At 43.6% G+C, this 21,046-nt stretch overlaps 1 protein-coding gene across 1 annotated transcript in view; it reads left to right on the top strand.

Moving 5' to 3' along the window:
* Positions 1–20,845, top strand: part of LOC126190782 (pyrimidodiazepine synthase-like) — a 43,558-nt gene extending 22,713 nt beyond the window's left edge. Inside the window, exons 3-5 of the mRNA XM_049931327.1 lie at positions 1,578–1,710; positions 16,728–16,840; positions 20,556–20,845. Of these exons, the coding sequence (XP_049787284.1) occupies positions 1,578–1,710; positions 16,728–16,840; positions 20,556–20,678 (369 nt within the window). The 3' untranslated portion in view covers positions 20,679–20,845. The remainder of the gene's footprint in view (positions 1–1,577; positions 1,711–16,727; positions 16,841–20,555) is intronic.
* The last annotated feature ends 201 nt before the right edge of the window (positions 20,846–21,046 follow it).

The raw sequence follows: 21,046 nt of genomic DNA, 5'->3' as shown, positions 1-21,046 counted from the left end.
CGACGGCACGTGCACCTTCCGCCGACCACTGGCGACAACATCGATGTACTGTGGAGACCTCACGCCCCACGTGTTGAGCAATTCGGCGGTACGTCCACCCGGCCTCCCGCATGCCCACTATACGCCCTCGCTCAAAGTCCGTCAACTGCACATACGGTTCACGTCCACGCTGTCGCGGCATGCTAGCAATGTTAAAGACTGCGATGGAGCTCCGTATGCCACGGCAAACTGGCTGACACTGACGGCGGCGGTGCACAAATGCTGCGCAGCTAGCGCCATTCGACGGCCAACACCGCGGTTCCTGGTGTGTCCGCTGTGCCGTGCGTGTGATCATTGCTTGTACAGCCCTCTCGCAGTGTCCGGAGCAAGTATGGTGGGTCTGACACACCGGTATCAATGTGTTCTTTTTTCGATTTCCAGGAGTGTATATTGGAAGTGTTTCTTTGTGCCGTCAGATCCACGTCAGTGACGTATTCAAAGTAACTACGTTTTGGCTTTTATGGTGGAGAATGGCAATTTTGGAAGCACTCAGATTTGTGTCAGCAGCTCCCTTCTTTAAGATATTAATTGTGCCCGTCTTTCAGACTGGCCATATAAAATTCAACACCGGACATTTAATAAAAGAGGTAACTATTGTCCACTTGTTGAATAATGGAATACATTCACAATGAACGGAGGGAGTAGACACTTTATCTGCCGAGGATAAATTCGCACTCTGGCATCCTCTGCAATGAGGAAGTTGACATATTAGCGAAGGTAGTTGCATCTGTCGGCACTGTCCTTGATTTGAAATTACGTATACAGACTGCTTAAGTGATCTCAATACCTACGGAAAATATCAGTGGCAAGAGATGTGGCCCTAACAAAGGAACGGTGGTTATTATGCGGCGTTACAACCTCAAAGTCTTACAAGGCCATGGTTCACAACGACACGTTTGGACTGATCAACGACTTCCACAATCACTCGACAACATCTCAACCACGTCTTTTCTCCATAATCAAGACTTACGGTCCTCTTACATGTGAGTGTGATTCTCAGTTGGAAGCCGATGCAAACTTATTGTTTTCGTGTCCCAAATTCGACTGTGAAAGATGCGAATTTTTGAAGACATTGATAATTATGAGATACCAACTCCAGCAATCAGAGTCTTCCCTTTTGTTTAGTAAAGATATTTGCCTTCATAAAGTGACTTCTAACTTTCTTGAGAGTGTAGTGAAAGTCTGTAAGTTGTAATAGTATTCATATTTTCATTTTTATGTATCAAATGATTAAATTTAGAAAATAGAGTGAACTGATGACACAAAAATGCCTAATGTATTTTCTTATGCTATTTGCCAACAATTTATTGTGGAAGAAATTGTGACAGCCTGAACTTTTATATCCGTGAATATTTACTTATATATTATCTTCAGAGTAAACGTATACCGCCAAAGCCGACCAACAGCGTGATTAGATTTTGATGAGAATTGTGATTGTTTCAATTGTTTGTTATTTGTTGTAACAGCAGTCTTGTCTGATGTCATCTGTTATTGTAAACACCCACCAGTTGTGCTCTGACGTATGCTTCATATTGCAGGCGTTCCCATTGTACAGGAAGTTCTTCAGTGCCATCACTTCACAGGAGCTGGATGAGATAGTGTCCTCTATGGCGGCTGTCATACAACCCTTGGAGAATGAGCTCTCAAAGACAGGATCCAAATTCTTCGGAGGTAAGGCATATCGGCTCTCATCCGAGTCTAAGTAGTTAATATGTTGGTAGAGTAGTTGTTCCTCACAGTGACTGTGACGGTAATACGTGATATCATGCGCAAAAACCGCTCAAAAACTAAGGTGCTATGAAGCAGCAGGAATGCAGTGACCGTTGAAGATCAAATATGCGTACCGGCCGTTACTCAGAACGTGACCAGTGGAGGCCACGCACCCATGCCTAAAAGGATCATCTTCAGTGCGTGGTCGAAAAAGGCCAATGATGTTTACGGTTTACAGCATTCTACGCCCCCCCCCCCCCCCCAACAATATTGTCTACTATCCTTTCCGCAATGTTAGCTGCTAATGACACCAGGGGACGGAACTGGAGGTATCCAATGGTGAACACAGCATGAGGTTACGGTGCATAGGCGAACTGCTTAGTCAAACAGTAACTCACAACAGTGATATAGTGATAGTGGCACCGAAATAAAGCGGAGTAATGGCAACGATAAAAAAAGAAAACATTGCATTATACACTCCTGGAAATTGAAATAAGAACACCGTGAATTGATTGTCCCAAGACGGGGAAACTTTATTGACACATTCCTGGGGTCAGATACATCACATGATCACACTGACAGAACCACAGGCACATAGACACAGGCAACAGAGCATGCACAATGTCGGCACTAGTACAGTGTATATCCACCTTTCGCAGCAATGCAGGCTGCTATTCTCCCATGGAGACGATCGTAGAGATGCTGGATGTAGTCCTGTGGAATGGCTTGCCATGCCATTTCCACCTGGCGCCTCAGTTGGACCAGCGTTCGTGCTGGACGTGCAGACCGCGTGAGACGACGCTTCATCCAGTCCCAAACATGCTCAATGGGGGACAGATCCGGAGATCTTGCTGGCCAGGGTAGTTGACTTACACCTTCTAGAGCACGTTGGGTGGCACGGGATACATGCGGACGTGCATTGTCCTGTTGGAACAGCAAGTTCCCTTGCCGGTCTAGGAATGGTAGAACGATGGGTTCGATGACGGTTTGGATGTACCGTGCACTATTCAGTGTCCCCTCGACGATCACCAGTGGTGTACGGCCAGTGTAGGAGATCGCTCCCCACACCATGATGCCGGGTGTTGGCCCTGTGTGCCTCGGTCGTATGCAGTCCTGATTGTGGCGCTCACCTGCACGGCGCCAAACACGCATACGACCATCATTGGCACCAAGGCAGAAGCGACTCTCATCGCTGAAGACGACACGTCTCCATTCGTCCCTCCATTCACGCCTGTCGCGACACCACAGGAGGCGGGCTGCACGATGTTGGGGCGTGAGCGGAAGACGGCCTAACGGTGTGCGGGACCGTAGCCCAGCTTCATGGAGACGGTTGCGAATGGTCCTCGCCGATACCCCAGGAGCAACAGTGTCCCTAATTTGCTGGGAAGTGGCGGTGCGGTCCCCTACGGCACTGCGTAGGATCCTACGGTCTTGGCGTGCATCCGTGCGTCGCTGCGGTCCGGTCCCAGGTCGACGGGCACGTGCACCTTCCGCCGACCACTGGCGACAACATCGATGTACTGTGGAGACCTCACGCCCCACGTGTTGAGCAATTCGGCGGTACGTCCACCCGGCCTCCCGCATGCCCACTATACGCCCTCGCTCAAAGTCCGTCAACTGCACATACGGTTTACGTCCACGCTGTCGCGGCATGCTACCAGTGTTAAAGACTGCGATGGAGCTCCGTATGCCACGGCAAACTGGCTGACACTGACGGCGGCGGTGCACAAATGCTGCGCAGCTAGCGCCATTCGACGGCCAACACCGCGGTTCCTGGTGTGTCCGCTGTGCCGTGCGTGTGATCATTGCTTGTACAGCCCTCTCGCAGTGTCCGGAGCAAGTATGGTGGGTCTGACACACCGGTGTCAATGTGTTCTTTTTTCCATTTCCAGGAGTGTATGTCCAACAACAGCTGCTGAAGTTAAGATCTTGTCAGAAAGGAAACCAAGAATTTCGCAGAGTGAGTAAGAAGTGGCAGATGAAATCATAGCGTATCCACAAGATGAGTCAGTGAAATGCGTGGTATCGTATACGTTCGACTGTGCAGACAATGTACATGAGGAGTACAGTGACGACGGTAACTGCTTAACAAGTGAAAGTAGTACTGAAACGGTGTCGAGCCATGTAGTCCATGTAGTTAATCATCCTGTTCGGACAGGGAGCCGCAAATCCTGTCTCCAGTGGAACGTAGTAAAGGACATCGTTGTCCAAAGATCGGGTACTAAACATAATTACGTGCATGTAAGATCATCCGCAGCGCAGTCGAAAAACAATTATGAACAGATTTCGAACATATTGGCCATGTAGTGCAAAACGAAAACTACAGATATTCAACGGAGGAGAAGGCGTACTTGTTATAAAAACTGGTGTTTGCTCGTTTCAAGGACGCTCGATACAATTCACAGGCTATCCATGATAATGACCTACTGCGTTATGCACATCAAAGTGCGCGCGACATAGATTACAGTGATTTGAAGGGGAGCGGTGGATGGTTGCATAACTTACAACAGTACTGCAGAACTGGAAGACGTAAGATAACGGAATTTCAAACAAAGCATCAACTTCACGATGCACAACAAACTACGGAATCCACCAGAAAATTTGTAGATGAGATGGACAAATGTATCCCATTATTGAGTAAGGAATTTGTTTTCGTCTCCGACCAGTCGGGATTTGAAGAGGAAGTGCAAGGAAATAAAAGGAACCCTGCAAATTAGAGGTACCAAAGGAGTTGTATCAAGATCAATTAACATCAGTTCCATAACGCATTCCTATATAAATGCCGAAAGTTAATCTGGATGGTAATTTTGCTAGAAAATTATTAACTGTGCTGCGAGAAGTTGTAAGTGCTCTACCCCCTACAATTCTTCTCAAGTGCGTGTTCGTGTAAGAGTGTCAGGGAATATTTACGTCAGCAAGCAAGAATGGGAAAATGGGCGCAAGAGAATTATAACTATCATACGAGAATTGCTTTTGGCCAATAGCTGGACAAAATATCTCGATTTTGCTTCATTCCTGGCCTGCGTATAAAAATCATACTCCTTTAGAGCAAAATATCCCACCTGAAAAGTGTGTGAGGTTGCAGTTCACTGGACAAATTCAGGCCCTGGATGTTGGTCATTCCCATGCCTATAAATCATATTATCGCACTATCTCCGTCTTATAGCTAGTTTCACAGACTGTTTCACATTCGGTTGCATGTCATCATATTCCATCGGTTCTCATCACCCGATTACACTAACATGATTCTGTGTGTTTTCTTTAAGAGTGGATACCTAGCTGAACGTCCTGCACGGATTGTAACTCCCAAGCAGTTCGCCTTCGATTTTGATGGTGTGAACCTTTGTGATTACTGTGATGCGCGATTTTTCGTTCGGTGTTATGGTGCGAGTTAATGGTTTGTTTTGATAACACATACATCCCATAAAAGTTTGATCTCTGCACCTCCCGGACACTCATTTTCTGTCGCTGTTCTGATACCCATGGTGAGTCAGTAGCAGATAATATTTTTCCTACCGTAACTGTTAACACAACACTTTGACGTGAGACTTAATAAAGATTAAAGTTACGACTTCACATTCAAGGGGTTGTTGATAAGCCATGCTCTCGTCGCTAGGCCGCACTACACTTCCTAAGCCACACCCTCCTTCCTACGCCATGCCTCCCTTCCCCTCCGCTCCCCACACTTCCAATAATATCCCATTAGTTTTCTGGCCATTAAAACAGAACAGCCAGCCACAGCCCCTTAAGTTACGAGCCAGCCACTCAGTACGTATACCTGGAGCTGCCATCTTCGCTATGTTGAAAAGCATCTGACCGATATGAATTTTATGTACGTTGCAGCGATTTTCAAAAGATTCCGAAAGATCTGAATTATTTATCAAAAATACATTAATGTAACATATAGTATTCCACGATTAGATGTCTGTATTATTTATCAAAAATACGGAACAGCACAAAATGGTTATGTCAACTGTCTGGTGTAATTCCACATCTAAAATGTCTGTAAAAATACGCGAAAACCATCAGGGAAACACACACACGCACACACACACACACACACACACACACACACACACACAAACGCACGCGCGTACGTGCGCGCGCGTCGGTAGCGCGCGCGCGCACACACGAAAGCATATATTGTATTCAAGCATTATGAATCACCTCGAAGGAACGATCTATTGATACATAACCAGCATGGTTTCGGAAAACATCGTTCTTGTGCAACGCAGCTAGCTCTTTATTCGCACGAAGTAATGGCCGCTATCGACAGGGGATCTCAAGTTGATTCCGTATTTCTAGATTTCCGGAAAGCTTTTGACACCGTTCCTCACAGGCGACTTCTAATCAAGCTGCGGGCCTATGGAGTATCGTCTCAGTTGTGTGACTGCATTCGTGATTTCCTGTCAGGAAGGTCGCAGTTCGTAGTAATAGACGGCAAATCATCGAGTAAAACTGAAGTGATATCAGGTGTTCCCCAGGGAAGCGTCCTGCGACCTCTGCTGTTCCTGATCTATATAAATGACCTGGGTGACAATCTGAGCAGTTCTCTTAGGTTATTCGCAGATGATGCTGTAATTTACCGTCTAGTAAGGGCGTCCGAAGACCAGTATCAGTTGCAAAGCGATTCATAAAAGATTGCTGTATGGTGTGGCAGGTGGCAGCTGACGCTAAATAACGAAAAGTGTGAGGTGATCCACATGAGTTCCAAAAGAAATCCGTTGGAATTCGATTACTCGATAAATAGTACAGTTCTCAAGGCTGTCAATTCAACTAAGTACCTGGGTGTTAAAATTACGAACAACTTCAGTTGGAAAGACCACATAGATAATATTGTGGGGAAGGCGAGTCAAAGGTTGCGTTTCATTGGCAGGGCACTTAGAAGATGCAACAAGTCCACTAAAGAGACAGCTTACACTACACTCGTTCGTCCTCTGTTAGAATATTGCTGCGCGGTGTGAGATCCTTACCAGGTGGTATTGACGGAGGACATCGAAAGGTGCAAAAAAGGGAAACTCGTTTTGTATTGTCACGTAATAGGGGAGAGAGTGTGGCAGATATGATACGCGAGTTGGGATGGAAGTCATTAAAGCAAAGACGTTTTTCGTCGCGGAGAGATCTGTTTACAAAATTTCAGTCACCAACTTTCTCTTCCGAATGCGAAGATATTTTGTTGAGCACAACCTACATAGGTAGGAATGATCATCAAAATAAAATAAGAGAAATCAGAGCTCGAACAGAAAGGTTTAGGTGTTCGTTTTTCCCGCGCGCTTTTCGGGAGTGGAATGGTAGAGAGATAGTGTGATTGTGGTTCGATTAACCCTCTGCCAAGCACTTAAATGTGAGTTGCAGAGTAATCATGCAGATATAGATGTAGATGAAAAATTATTGTGCTCATATCTCCAGTATTCCAGACTTGAGTGCAACTGACGAACCATCTCTAACGTTAGAGCGTCTGTGAAGTTCTCGACACAAGATGTACTTACTAAGAGTTGGAGAGTAATCATGCAGATGTAGATGTAGATGAAAAATTATTGTGCTCATATCTCCAGTATTCCAGACTTGAGTGCAACTGACGAACCATCTCTAACGTTAGAGCGTCTGTGAAGTTCTCGACACAAGATGTACTTACTAAGAATAGTTAGGTGCATTTTCTCTGGTGTTTCGGCAGATATTTGCAATTTAATTTTTGAAATATGTAACAGGAGGCAGACCAGAACAAATACTGCGCATCACATCTTTCAAGTGGCGACCAGTTTCGACGCAAAGCACCGATTTCTTTCCCATTGCAAATAAAACGATTTTTAAAGCTGAGTTTCACATGCCGATTCGACAGACTGGACCCAAATTAGGCTATTTCGATGTCTGTTTTAGTGATATGCATAAACAGGGAAGGTAAAACACCAAAAACAACCAGTACTCCAACAGCGACAGCATTGCGTGTGTCCACACCGGCTGTTACTGCCACTCACCATTGCTGCTCAGCAGCTGCTGGAGTACTGGTTGTTCTTCTTGTTGTACTGTCCTTGTTAATGGATTTCGACAAAGCGAATGTCGCATTAGACTAATCTGTGACAGCCATATGGCCCGGGTATGTAAAATTCGGCTTTAAAAATCACTTTGTTTGTAATGGAAAACAAAGCGATACTTTCCATTAACAATGGGCGCCACATGAACGATGTTATAAGCAGTGTTTGTTTTTGGCTGGCCGCATTTATGCACTGCATGAACAAAACTGCAAATACCAGCAGAAACGTCACCGAAAAATGCCACTGATGATTCTTAGGAGGGACACCTGGTACATATAAGCGCCTTTCAAGAAGTATCCATTTCCAAGGCCATATACACTACTGGACATTAAAATTGCTACACCACGAAGATGACGTCCTACAGACGCGAAATTTAACCGACAGGAAGAACATGCTGTGATATGCAAATGATTAGCTTTTCAGAGCATACACACAAGGTTGGGGCCGGTGGCGACACCTACAACGTGCTGACATGAGGAAAGTTTCCAACCGATTTCTCATACACAAACAGCAGTTGGTCGGCGTTGCCTGGTGAAATGTTGTTGTGATGCCTCGTGTAAGCAGGAGAAATGCGTACCATCACGTTTCCGACTTTGATAAAGGTCGGATTGTAGCCTATCGCGATTGCCGTTTATCGTATTGCGATATTGCTGCTCGCGTTGGTCCAGATCCAATGACTGTTAGCAGAATATGGAATCGGTGGGTTGAAGAGGGTAATACGGAATGCTATGCTGGATCCCAACGGCCTCGTATCACTACCAGTCGAGATGACAGGCATCTTATCCTCATGGCTGTAACGGATCGTGCAGCCACGTCTCGATCCCTGAGTCAACAGATGGGGACGTTTGCAAGACAACAACCATTTGTACGAACAGTTCGACGACGTTTGCAGCAGCGTGGATTATCAGCTCGGAGACCATGGCTGCGGTTACCCTTGACGCTGCATCACAGACAGGAGCGTCTGCGATGTTGTACTCAACGACGAACCTGGGTGCACGAATGGCAAAAGGTCATTTTTTTCGGATGAATCCAGGTTCTGTTTACAGTATCATGATGGTCGCGCCCGTGTTTGGCAAGATCGCGGTGAACGCACATTGGAAGTATGTATTCGTCATCGCCATACTGGCGTATCACCCGGCGTCATGGTATGGGGTGTCATTGGTTACACATTTCGGTCCCCTCTTGTTCCCATTGACGGCACTTCGAACAGTGGACGTTACATTTTAGATGTGTTACGACCCGTGGTTCTACCCTTCATTCGATCCCTGCGAAACCCTACATTTCAGCAAGATAATGCACGACCGAATGTTGCAGGTCCTGTACGGGCCTTTCTGGATACAGGAAACGTTCGACTGCTGCCCTGGCCAGCACATTATCCAGATCTTTCACCAATTGAAAACGTCTGGCCAATAGTGGCCGAATACTGGCTCGTCACAATATGCCAGTCACTACTACTGATGAATGTGGTATCGTGTTGAAGCTGCATGGGCAGCTGTATCTGTACACGCCATCCAAGCTCTGTTTGACTCAATGCCTAGGCGTATCAATGCCGTTATTACCGCCAGAGGTGGTTGATCTGTGAACTGATTTCTCAGGATCTATGCACCCAAATTGTGTGAAAATTTATTCGCATGTCAGTTCTAGTGTAATATATTTGTCCAATGAATACAAGTTTATCATCTGCATTTCTTCTTAGTGTAGCAATTTTAATGGCCAGTAGTGTAGTCTAGAATCGGTGTGCCAATCAATCTTAATCGCCGTGAGCATTGAGATAATTCCTCACTGGTTGGCATTCTCCTGCGTGAAGAAGCCCGTAACTGTCTGCTGTACGTTCTCTTTCGACAGGAAACGTCGATTGCTCAAGGCCTTTTTTGAGTGACCGAAGGCATGGTAATCGGATGGGGAGATATCAGGATTACAGGGTGGGTGCTCGAGAGTCTCCCACTGGTTATTGTCTTTAATGGATGAGGCTGGCCTCCGAGATCGACAGGCGTCTTGTGTCGAATCGCGCAAGCACGGAACTTGGTGCACCATTCCACAACTACGGTTTTCGACAGATATGCCGGGCCATACACATTCTTCATTTTGCAGCTTATGTCTGCCATTGTTTGTTCTTCAGCATCCAAGAAAAGAATAACAGCACGTTGGTGCTGTTCGGACGCGTTTGGTAATAACGTCGCCATAGTTCATATTTCCACATTTACCGCACCCAATCCAGGAAGACACGAGTACCACACTAGTCCCTTACTATGTCCGTGCATATCTACCCGCGTCGGAGTCGCGGTACGTTGCATATACCGAGCAGCAACGGCCTCAAACGGAAACTTTCTGATTGTCCCTGATAGATCCAGATCATGTTTCTATCAGTTACACAAACATGGGACAGTATAAAACAATTAAAAGTCTATTGCAGCGGGATATCGTTGCGACATAAAATTTTGGTTTGTAGATTTATTCAACTTTCTGGCGTGCTCTCCAGAAAAATGTCTCGAATACACTGACGGAAAAAAATCGCCACACCAAAAAATAATTCATGCAGCATAATGAAACTTCGGGAATACATTTGTCTACGTAACATACATAGGTCATTAACATTTGCAAGATCACAGGTAAATGTAAGCGCGAGATAAGCCATTACAAATGTGAAATGCTGGTACATTAATAACTGGTGTAACCGCCATAATATTGACTGCAAGCATCCAAACGTGCATGCGTTGTGATGTAGAGGTGCGGGATGTCAGTTCGTGGGATGGAATCCATGCTTGTTATACTTGATTGGTGAATATAGGGACGGATAATGCTGTTCGTGGTTGACGCTGGAGTTGTCATTCCATGATGTCCCATACGTGCTCGACTGGAGACAGATCTGGTCATCTAGTAGGCCAAGGAAACATGTCGACACTCTGTAGAGCGTGTTGGGTTACAACTTCAGAGTGTAGGAAAACATCCCCTTGAATGCTGTTACTGAATGGTAGAACAACAGGTCAAATCACCAGACTGACATACAGGCTTGCAGCCAGGGTGCGTGGGATAACGACAAGAGTGCTCCTGCTGTCACACGAAATTGCAGAATAGACCATAACGCAAGGTATAGGTCCTTTGTGCCTAACAGTTAGGTTGGTTGCACTGCATCATCAGCTGGCCTCCCTGTAACCAACGCAGTGCCATCACTGGCAGAACGAGCTTTCATCAGGAGACACAACAGACCTCCACTCTGCTCTCCAACGACCTCTTGCTGACGCCACTGAAATCGCAAATGGCGGAAATTTGGTGTCAGTGGAATGCATACTACAGGGCGTCTGGCTCGGAGCTGTTCCTGAAGTAGCCGATTTGTAACGGTTCGTTGTGTCATTGTGGTGCCAAATGCCGCTCATATTGCTGCTACAGATACAGTACAAGGCGCCAGAGCCATGCCGATGGTCTTCGCTCTTGGCAGAGCAACGTGGCCGTCCGGAGTTCGGTCTTCTTGCAACAGCAAATTCTCGCGACTGCCGCTGCCTGCAATCTTATACAGTACTGCCTGCAATCTTATACAATGGCTACATTCCTGCCAAGTCTTTTGCAGTATTGCGGAAGAAACATCCAGCTTCTTGTATCCCTGTTATACGATCTCGTTCAAATTCAGTGAGGTGTTGATAATGGCGACTTTTCCCCTTGAGTAACATCAACTCACTATGTCCAGCCTCAAAGGTAACCAACGTTCTCGACTGTTGCGGCGTGTATTTCAAGCAAAACTGATTGGCACTCTCATAATGGCGCTACTAGTGCGACTCTGATGAGCCTGGCACGAAACTGAAGTAGATATTATCTTTAAGATTAAAAACACGCCATCCAACTTTCGTTTATGTCGCACCACTCCTTCTTGGTGTTGCGATTTTTTTGCGCCAGTGTATTTAAAACCTGGTGATGTGCAAAATGACAGCGAGCATTTTAATGTAATTAATGAAAAAGATATTTTCCACATGAGTGTGTAACTGACGAATCCGTCTTGTTGGAAGAACAGTTGGCACCAATTGAAGTTTTCAAAAGCTAGCTGAGCAGCGAAACAACAATCAAAGAGATGAAATACCAAAGAGAGTGCAAAGTTTGGAGTTACTTTTAATGCAAGGGCTCAGGAGATTACTCCAATTTACATTTGGTGTCCGATGTCTTGCTTTTCGCGTACATACGTGAAAATCTCTGTGCACTCTTTCCTGAAACAAACGAACTACATCAAGTCCATTGTGTGACTTCATTTGGTTTATAAGGAACGATGGAACATAGCTATCAGTCGTAATACCATAGTTTTTTTTAATTCTTGTATATCAGACTGCAGCTATAAATGGCCAACTTCAGTGCATCTGGATGAATTATAATCCAACAAACTCCCAGCAGTAGAAGTCACCGTATGACTTTACTGGTGTGCAGGCAAAAGGAAACTCTTTGACGATTTTTGTTGCAATTTTATACAATTTTTATATTTTTTTGTAAAACTGTGCCCTTTCTATATTCCAAATCTTGTGGAAAAGGTAATTAAATAAAAATAAAGTGACATTGTAGTTACCTTTCCTTATAGCAATAACGAAAGCATGTCAACATAAACTGGATAATAACATATCAAAAAGAACATCAGAAAACTGAAGCGCATACAAAACAGGATTTCTCTCTCTAAAAGCTTGTACTTCACTTAGATCCTGAAGACAGTAAAAGGAAAATGATCTGCAAACAATCAAGTACGTCAATAATATCTTTTGACAATGGACACTGTTCACACATACTAAGTAATATCGTTGTTTTAGATCTTCAATTTGCTCTCATTTAGATTACAGTAGCAGGCATTCCATGTGAACTTGATGCATACTTCGAGGACTGTGTTGGAACTCTCATTACCAGTGCAAGCTGTTTCACTAGCTAAAAGTACTATTGTTTTATAAAACTGCAATGACTGAAGCTATTCCCAAGTTGGACAAAGTCTTTCGTTTAAGAGACAAGAAGATTAATGCTTCTGATCAGTGTGTGAGGTGTCAATTGAGCCAGCGGTTTTCCTCTTTTACACAGAATTTCGTACTTCACAATATCATTACTGTCAAACACATCATCTTCTACATGGACGGAGAGAAGGAGACTTCATTACATCGGCAGCCTCTGATCTACAATCATTCAACTCACAAGGCGTATAGAGATGAAAAACAGTTTCATCATTAGATAACATCTTTACACATTCTTCAGGAAATAGGAGTTTTTCACATTGATCACGGCAAGAAGCCTGCGAATACGGAAATTAGTGGGAAAGATTAGACAATATAATGAATTATTTTGCCTACTGTATGATCATATAGCTATGAAATCTAACGATACAAGGTCACAGAAAAAATACTTTTACAACATGCTCAATTACAATATTTGTAATATTACATGTATCTGTTACCTGTGTGTGGAGTGTAATGTTAGCGTTGTGTGGTGATGTTAGTAGCAACAGGGCGAAACTTGGTGCCGTCACATAGCCTGCTCCTTGCAAATAGCAAGCTCGTAAATAGGCGTGCTTAACATTCCCATCCAAAGGACAGATCGCCATCATCAGTGTCACATGCCCTCACTTCATGAGACTCTGCAGAGAGATTTCGTATTTAAACCAGTAGATCGGATCAAAGGCTAGTCATCAGGAACATTATACAGTAACTTCTCCTACCCTCGCTAGCCTAATACCGGTAGTGAAAATTTTTTCAATCATCGGGACTCGAATCGATTTACTCCAGTCGAGCACCACTGCACAAGCGTGCATTAGTGGTTTATACGCTCTCCCCATTTTATCGATCAGTGTGTTTACACTTACGAGACCTCTAACTGCCGCTAGGTTCGAGTAACTCATAATGGCAAATGTTTTGCTGGCCTGTTGTTGCTTTCGTATTCATCTGCAACCTTGCTTTACATCAAAACATGGGCGTTCACTAGCTACTGGTGAATTCCTTATGGCCTTGTAGCGCTACGCAACGCTTTGAGATTACTATACACCTGACAGACACTGATATGGATTGGTTACGCAAGACCTAACGTAATACCCAGCGTCAGATAATCACAGCGACTTCATCCGTGACTATCACTTGTCCATTCGCCTCAGTTGTTGGCGCAGCACATGTTCAGTTTTTCCTCGTGTTCCAGTATTGCGAAGTTTTCATGGGTGAAAGCATGCGTTTGGTGATGTTCACTGCTACGGAAGAAATATACAGTCTCACGGATGTGTAATTACGAAGCAGTGCTAAAAAGTAATCCCTCTGAATCTTTTACTCTGTACTCAATATAGATTGAGGTATTACAGGACATGCATATTACTCATTCGACTTTCCTGCTTCGTTGACGCAAGCTGCAATCCTCTGCCGCTAGAGGGCGCCAAATTGTTGCGTGTAACGTGGTGGTGTGTAACGTAAATACATACATTACTGCTACACCACGAAGATGACGTCCTACAGACGCGAAATTTAACCGACAGGAAGAACATGCTGTGATATGCAAATGATTAGCTTTTCAGAGCATTCACACAAGGTTGGCGCCGGTGGCGACACCTACAACGTGCTGACATGAGGAACGTTTCCAACCGATTTCTCATACACAAACAGCAGTTGACCGACGTTGCTTTGTGACAGGCATCTTTTCCTCATGGCTGTAATGGATCGTGCAGCCACGTCTCGATCCCTGAGTCAACAGATGGGGACGTTTGTAAGACAACAACCATCTGCACGAACATTTCGACGACGTTTGCAGCAGCGTGGATATCAGCTCGGAGACCATGGCTGCGGTTACCCTTGACGCTGCATCACAGACAGGAGCACTTGCGATGGTGTACTCAACGACGAACGTGGGTGCACGAATGGCAAATGGTCATTTTTTCGGATGAATCCAGGTTCTGTTTAGCACCATGATGAAAACGTCTGGTCAATAGTGGCCGAGCAACTGGCTCGTCACAATACGCCAGGGGTATCGTGTTGAAGCTGCATGGGCAGTTGTACCTGTACACGCCATCCAAGCTCTGTTTGACTCAATACCCAGACGTATCAAGGTCGTTATTACGGCCAGAGGTGGTTGTTCTGAGTACTGGTTTCTCAGGTTCTATGCACCGAAATTGCGTTAAAATGTAATCACATGTCAGTTCTAGTATAATATATTTGTCCAATGAATACCCGATTATCATCTTCATTTCTTCTTGGTGTAGCTATTTTAATGTCCAGTAGTGTTTGTCGGTGTGTGAGAAACAGCGTGCTGTAATTGAGTTTCAGGAATTCAAAGAGATTGTCCACACATGGGGCAGCCTCTGCTTCAGCATGGCAATGCCAGACGACTCACGAGTGCTGTGACATCTTAACCAATGTGATACTTTGGCTTCACTATCATCTATCATCCCCCATACAGTCGAGACTTGGTCCCATTCGATTTTCGTCTGTTTCCAAAACGCAAAAAACGCTGTCGAGTACTTCGTCTAGGAAGCGATGAATCAGATGGAGGTTGTGCTCCGTCAGAAATGTAAAACTTTCTACAGTGTCGGAATCAACAACCTGATCTCTCGCTGGGAGAAATGTGTTCATCGCCGGGTGACTATGTTGATAAATAAATAACCAGACATCAAGAATAAAGATGTAGAATACTGATAAAGCTTGCTATATTTACAAAGCTTTAAGATCTTCCACACAAAAAGTTCAGAGGCATTGCCTTTTAGCATGCCGTTGTATTTCAATGCAAAACTGACCACAAAGTGGTTAAAATGTGAGAATCATGGAATGTCTCCAAGACCAAATCATTTCAGACGGAAAAGAATTCAACACGAGGTAGCATTAACCTGCATTCATTTAATACCGTGTATTGCATAATGCGTTGCATAATTGTGGTCGGCATGTCGGTGGTCTAGTGGTTAAGCTGTCTATGGATTTTTGGTCTTGGAGTTGATTCCTGGCAGCGTCACAGGTTGTGTTCAATCGGAGTCTGGGTGTTTTTGTTGTAACCATTTCACCTCATCTTCATCCGAAAGATGCATAGTCGCCAAAATGGCCTCAAATATAGGACACTGGACGACAAAATAACGCCAGACGGGGTCTCTTTGTCAATACCGTCATACGATCACATCATTTTTTTTTTAAATGTATGATTGTCCCTTTCGTCTATGTCTGTATAATCTTAATGCTGTAAGATATTAAACTTGATGTTCAATTTAAATCAGCAAATGTCCCTTTAATGGAATAAATTCTCATAATTCACGTTTATGATTTCTTGCCTGATGGATTTGCTTCCGGTTTTGTTCGGAAACTTACTGGTCTATCATCACTTGCAAGTCGCATAAATTACAGAAATAAGAAAAGCTCGAGACGAAGACACGAGAAACATGTTCGATACCGATCACGTAACGTTCTCTCGAAATATTCAGTCCCACTTATCAAATGGATAACTAAAACAACTAGCCTATTTGATCGGGAAATGTCATCTTGATGGTGCACATCGCCTTGCCGGCCGGAGTGGCCGTGCGGTTCTAGGCGCTACAGTCTGGAACCGAGCCACCACTACGGTCGAAGGTTCGAATTCTGCCTCAGGCATGGATGTGTGTGTGATGTCCTTAGGTTAGTTAGGTTTAATTAGTTCTAAGTTCTAGGCGACTGATGACCTCAGAAGTTAAGTCGCATAGTGCTCAGAGCCATTTGAACCAACCCATCGCCTTCGTCGAAGATGAATCACCTCCTGCCTCACTGTTCACGGGAAACTGAGGCGTGCCTAATGAATGGACATTGTTCCATGTTATAAGAGGTGCAGCAGTTTATCCTGGAGTTTAATTTAGATTTAGCATTTTACAAGTTATGTTTAATGTACGCTCACTTTATTCGTCTGAGATATCACAGAGAAATAAAATGGTCCTGGTCACTGTGACGTACGTACCCTTTGCCTGAGATTTAACACGTCCTCACGCTGCTGGTTGTGTGTGTGTTGCAGGTGCGAGGCCCGGCATGCTGGACTACATGATCTGGCCGTGGGCGGAGCGCATTGAGGGGCTGCTTACGATGCACCCAGACGTCAAGCTGCCGCTGCAGGACTTCCCCAGACTCGTGAGTCTACTCTGATCGTCTCGTTCATCACTCATTGTCGTAAAGACCATGGGAGGAGGACTATTCCTATTACTATACCTTGTATAATCTCCGTAAAAATCCCTGAGACAGAGATATGTGGGACCTTTAATTTCGGTAGAGAGTTGGAAAGTGAAATCCACGTTGTAGATACATAATTTTCGATTTTTCAATGCCCTGCAACACGGTAACTGATCTTTCTGCTGTTAATGAATCTGAACTTATGGCGGTGCATGCTATTTTCTGTTTCTAATATTTTGTAAGGCAAACCAAATCATACGTTAAGTTTCCCTTTTAAATAAATACTGCTATATTTTCAAAATCTTTCGACACTGCTTACACTATCTGCTAGTCTTGACACTGTTCCGCCAAGTGCATTCAATCCGTCATAGAAAACCCGATACCAGAGGGTAACATCAAATCACTCTAGGCGTCGCTGATATGAGTGCAGATTGCTTCAGCACTCCTAGCTGCCAAAATTATTTTAATTCCTTCATTACATGTAACGGTAACGAATAACATACAACTCGTTAGTTGACATACAATTGTTCTTACCAATATAGTTTTATACAAACCATAATTCTGTATCTGGTCTTCAAAAACCAAGTGCGAGATTTCCATATTTTCTCTCCTGCTATGTGCAAATTATTAGTCCTACAGAAAAATGATCAGATCCTTTTTCTAGGAAATTTGATGTAGCTTAATTTTGTACTGGGATACATTTTTGTTAGAGGCCATAGTTTTCGTGTTATTCTACGACAATGATGTACTGAGATGAATAACCCCCACCCCATTCAGCCCCCACTGGTCTAGATATTTAGTATGTTGTTCGTGGCACTTACTTCTACCACTGCACAAAAATTTGCGACTGTATGAATTATTTCCCAAATTCGATTTTTTTTGGTCTTCGTAATGACACTTAGTCGAGCATTTACAAATCGCAAAACTGACGTTTGTGTAGGTTTTGCCTAACAATACTGTTAGAAAACCTGACTGGTCAACGATGAGTGTGGGTGTGGAGGTGCTATTGAAGTTCAGTTTTGTACGCTTTTCCTGAACATCTCGAAAATCGTGCCCTCCAGAGAAACGCATGCCAGTAAAAAATTTAACTACATTAAATTTCCTGCAAAAAGATCCTGTCCCTTTTTTTCTGTGGGCTAATAGTTTGTGCGTAACGGGCGAGACAATAGGAAAATCTCGCACATGGTTTCTGAAGACCAGGCATAACATTGCGGGTTGCATTAAACGGCATCAGTAGGGGAAGCTGAATCACCTTCTATACAGAATGGGAAAGCACTGAAGAATGCTGTGAGTACTCCTGAGAGCATGCTCATGGCTTATTTGCTAGTGTGGACACACGATTTAAGTTGTATTTTGTGACGCAGTTGTTACTTTTACTTACCCAATCCACCAACTTCCTCTTCTCTTCGTGGTCCTTGCTCCACTATCTGGGATATATACGACCGCTTGTGTCACATTTTAGCTAAACGACACGTCATTCTAGTAATTTATAGGCAGTTAGATAATTTATAGCCAATTATTAATATCGATAAAGTAGTGAATGAATACGTCCTGTAAGGTTAATAATGTTGACTAACACAAAAGAATTATAATTCAAATCGAATAAATGCGTAGTGACATTACTCAGATATCAATAAATGGTGGTCACACATCACTGCGGATTCAATGATTTTTAATACAAATAATCGATAATACAGTTCAACAGTACAATGTAAATGCGAAAACATAGTGTTTAAGAATTCGTTTCTCAAAGCAATAACTATAAAACTGATTAGCAGACTTGCTAAGTCCGGCAGGACTGTTCCTTCAGGAAAACATTTGGTATATTTTTCATCTCCGTGCAATGACAGTCACAAATTGCAGCAAAACAAGTTCACTGCTTCCTCTATTCTCAGAAGTGCAAAATTTAAGTTCGTGCAAGTGTCCCAAAATCTATCACTATAACTGCCATCAGAGTCTGCAAAAATTTATCCACTGCGTGGCAATGTTCTATCATTTCCATCGTTGATATGAATGATTTGGTTGATTTGGATATGTGCCATGTCATAAGAACTAAACTTTATAGACTATACAAAAAACTAGTTATATCCCAGAGAACTGACGATTACTCTTTCAATATTTGTCATAAGTTGATTAATTTGATACTTAAGAGGAAATCATGATATCATAATTATCTCCAAAGAAGTTACTTCTGTATTTTCAAAATGGTTATGGAACAGACACATTAAAGAAGTTCATAATATGAAATTATTTCCTTATACGATTAAGTCTGACATGTATCCACCTAAATTATCAATATGTTAGGAAATAAAGCAGCAAACTACTAAAGATTCCAGGCAGAGAGGCCTCTTGTCCGTATCAGGTGTGTCATAGCAGTGTGCATCGTGTACAGGACGGCTCCAAGGACCGAGCATTGTAGCACGCAAGCTTAGGTAAGACGTACTGTGGACAGTCCGGCTTCGGCTCCCTCACGGAAGATCCTGTCGTCGTGATAGGAGCTGATAAGCTAGACACCCGATTCGTGTTCAAGTAACTTCAACGCTCAGGAAACTACCAGGAGCACCGCCGGAAGTACTCGGGTCTCCTCTAACTGCATGAGTTGACTTTCCATTTAATGCTCCTTCCAACACCTGAACTGCTGCTCTGATAGGGCAACCTTGTTATTCTTCCCAGATCTTCAATCAAAGTCATATTCTGAATGGTCAGGTGAAAGTTATCTGCTGTTTCTTTTTGATCGCATGAAAGAGCTCAGAAATCTACATCTGCATCAGTACTCTGAAATCCACCTGATGGTCTGTGGCCAAGGGTACATCTGGTACCATTAAGTGATTGCCTCTTCCCTGTAACCCTCGAGAATGGCGCGTGGGAAGAATCATTGTCGCTAAGCGTCTGTATTAGCCCCAATTTCTCTAATTATCTCGTCGTGGTCATTTCGCGAGATGTATTTGAGGGAAAGTAATATGTTGTCCAACTCTTCCCGGAAACTAGTCTCTCGAAATTTCAGTGGTAGACCTCTCCGTGATGCCCAACGCCTCTCCTGTAGCGTATGCTACTGGAGTTCGTTGAGCATCTCTCTTACGCTCTTCGGCCGACCAAACGGTCCCGTGACGAAACGTTGCGCTCTACGCTGTATCTCTAGCTCTTCTATCAGAAGAACTTGAAGAACACATTAGAGGACCACTGCAATAGTGATGAAGCAGTGCAAGCAAAGGAGAGGTTGGTGCTTCGTCAACAAAGTCAAACATTCTACAGGGAGGGTATTAACAAACTGGTCTCTCGTTGGGAGAAATGTGCTCTTCGCCAGGGTAACTGTTGAGAAATAAATATGTAGACATGAAGAATATAGATGCACAATGTAAATAAAGTTTGTTTTATTTAAAAATACTTTGAGAGTTTTCAAAAAGATCTAAGACATTACATTTCAACATTTCCTCGCATATATTAATTAATAAATATTGTTTAATTAAAATTAATTAAAATAAAGCTTCGTTTAATTAAGCGATGATTTGGTACGATTTAATACACTCAACGTAAAACATTTAGAGAAATTTGCTATTACATAGACAAAATTCTCATCGCGGCACGAATTAAAGAAACTACTGTCGTATCACAAACTTCTGATTACTTTGATGTTACCGCTTTGCATGAAAAATTTCTAATTACGTTTCCCTTCCAGTTGGCGTGGGGAGCAGCCATGAAGCAGGATCCCGCAGTGAAAGCTTCACTCATGAGTGGAGAAGCGCACGCCAGTTTCATCAAGAAGATCGTGGACGGCAGCCTTGACTTCGATAAGCTATAGCAGACACAGCGTCCCGTTTGCTACATCAGTTTCTTTACAGCATCGCAACTACATCATCTTGGCAGATGGTCTGCAGCTTTTCGGCATTTGACGCTGACGTAATTTGAGTAATTTCACTGACAGACATAAACATAAAAGCTGTTAAATATAATTTCCTTGCTCAAAATATCAGGACATACACATGAAAATGAAATAAACTTACATGATGTTTCATTGTTTTAATGTGTCTTTATCTTTTGTTTTGTTTCGTCGTTCCTTATCTCTTGAGTGTGTTTAAGGAGATCGAGGACAGATCTTTGTTACTACGTCCTGAAGCTCAATTAGGTTTTACTGCAGCGTATTAATGAGCTATTGCAACGATTAATTCA

Source organism: Schistocerca cancellata, chromosome 1 (genome assembly GCF_023864275.1).
Source record: "Schistocerca cancellata isolate TAMUIC-IGC-003103 chromosome 1, iqSchCanc2.1, whole genome shotgun sequence".
Classification (NCBI taxonomy): domain Eukaryota; kingdom Metazoa; phylum Arthropoda; class Insecta; order Orthoptera; family Acrididae; genus Schistocerca; species Schistocerca cancellata.
The sequence above is the reverse complement of the archived record's forward strand: the minus strand, read 5'-3'. Positions and strand labels throughout refer to the sequence as shown.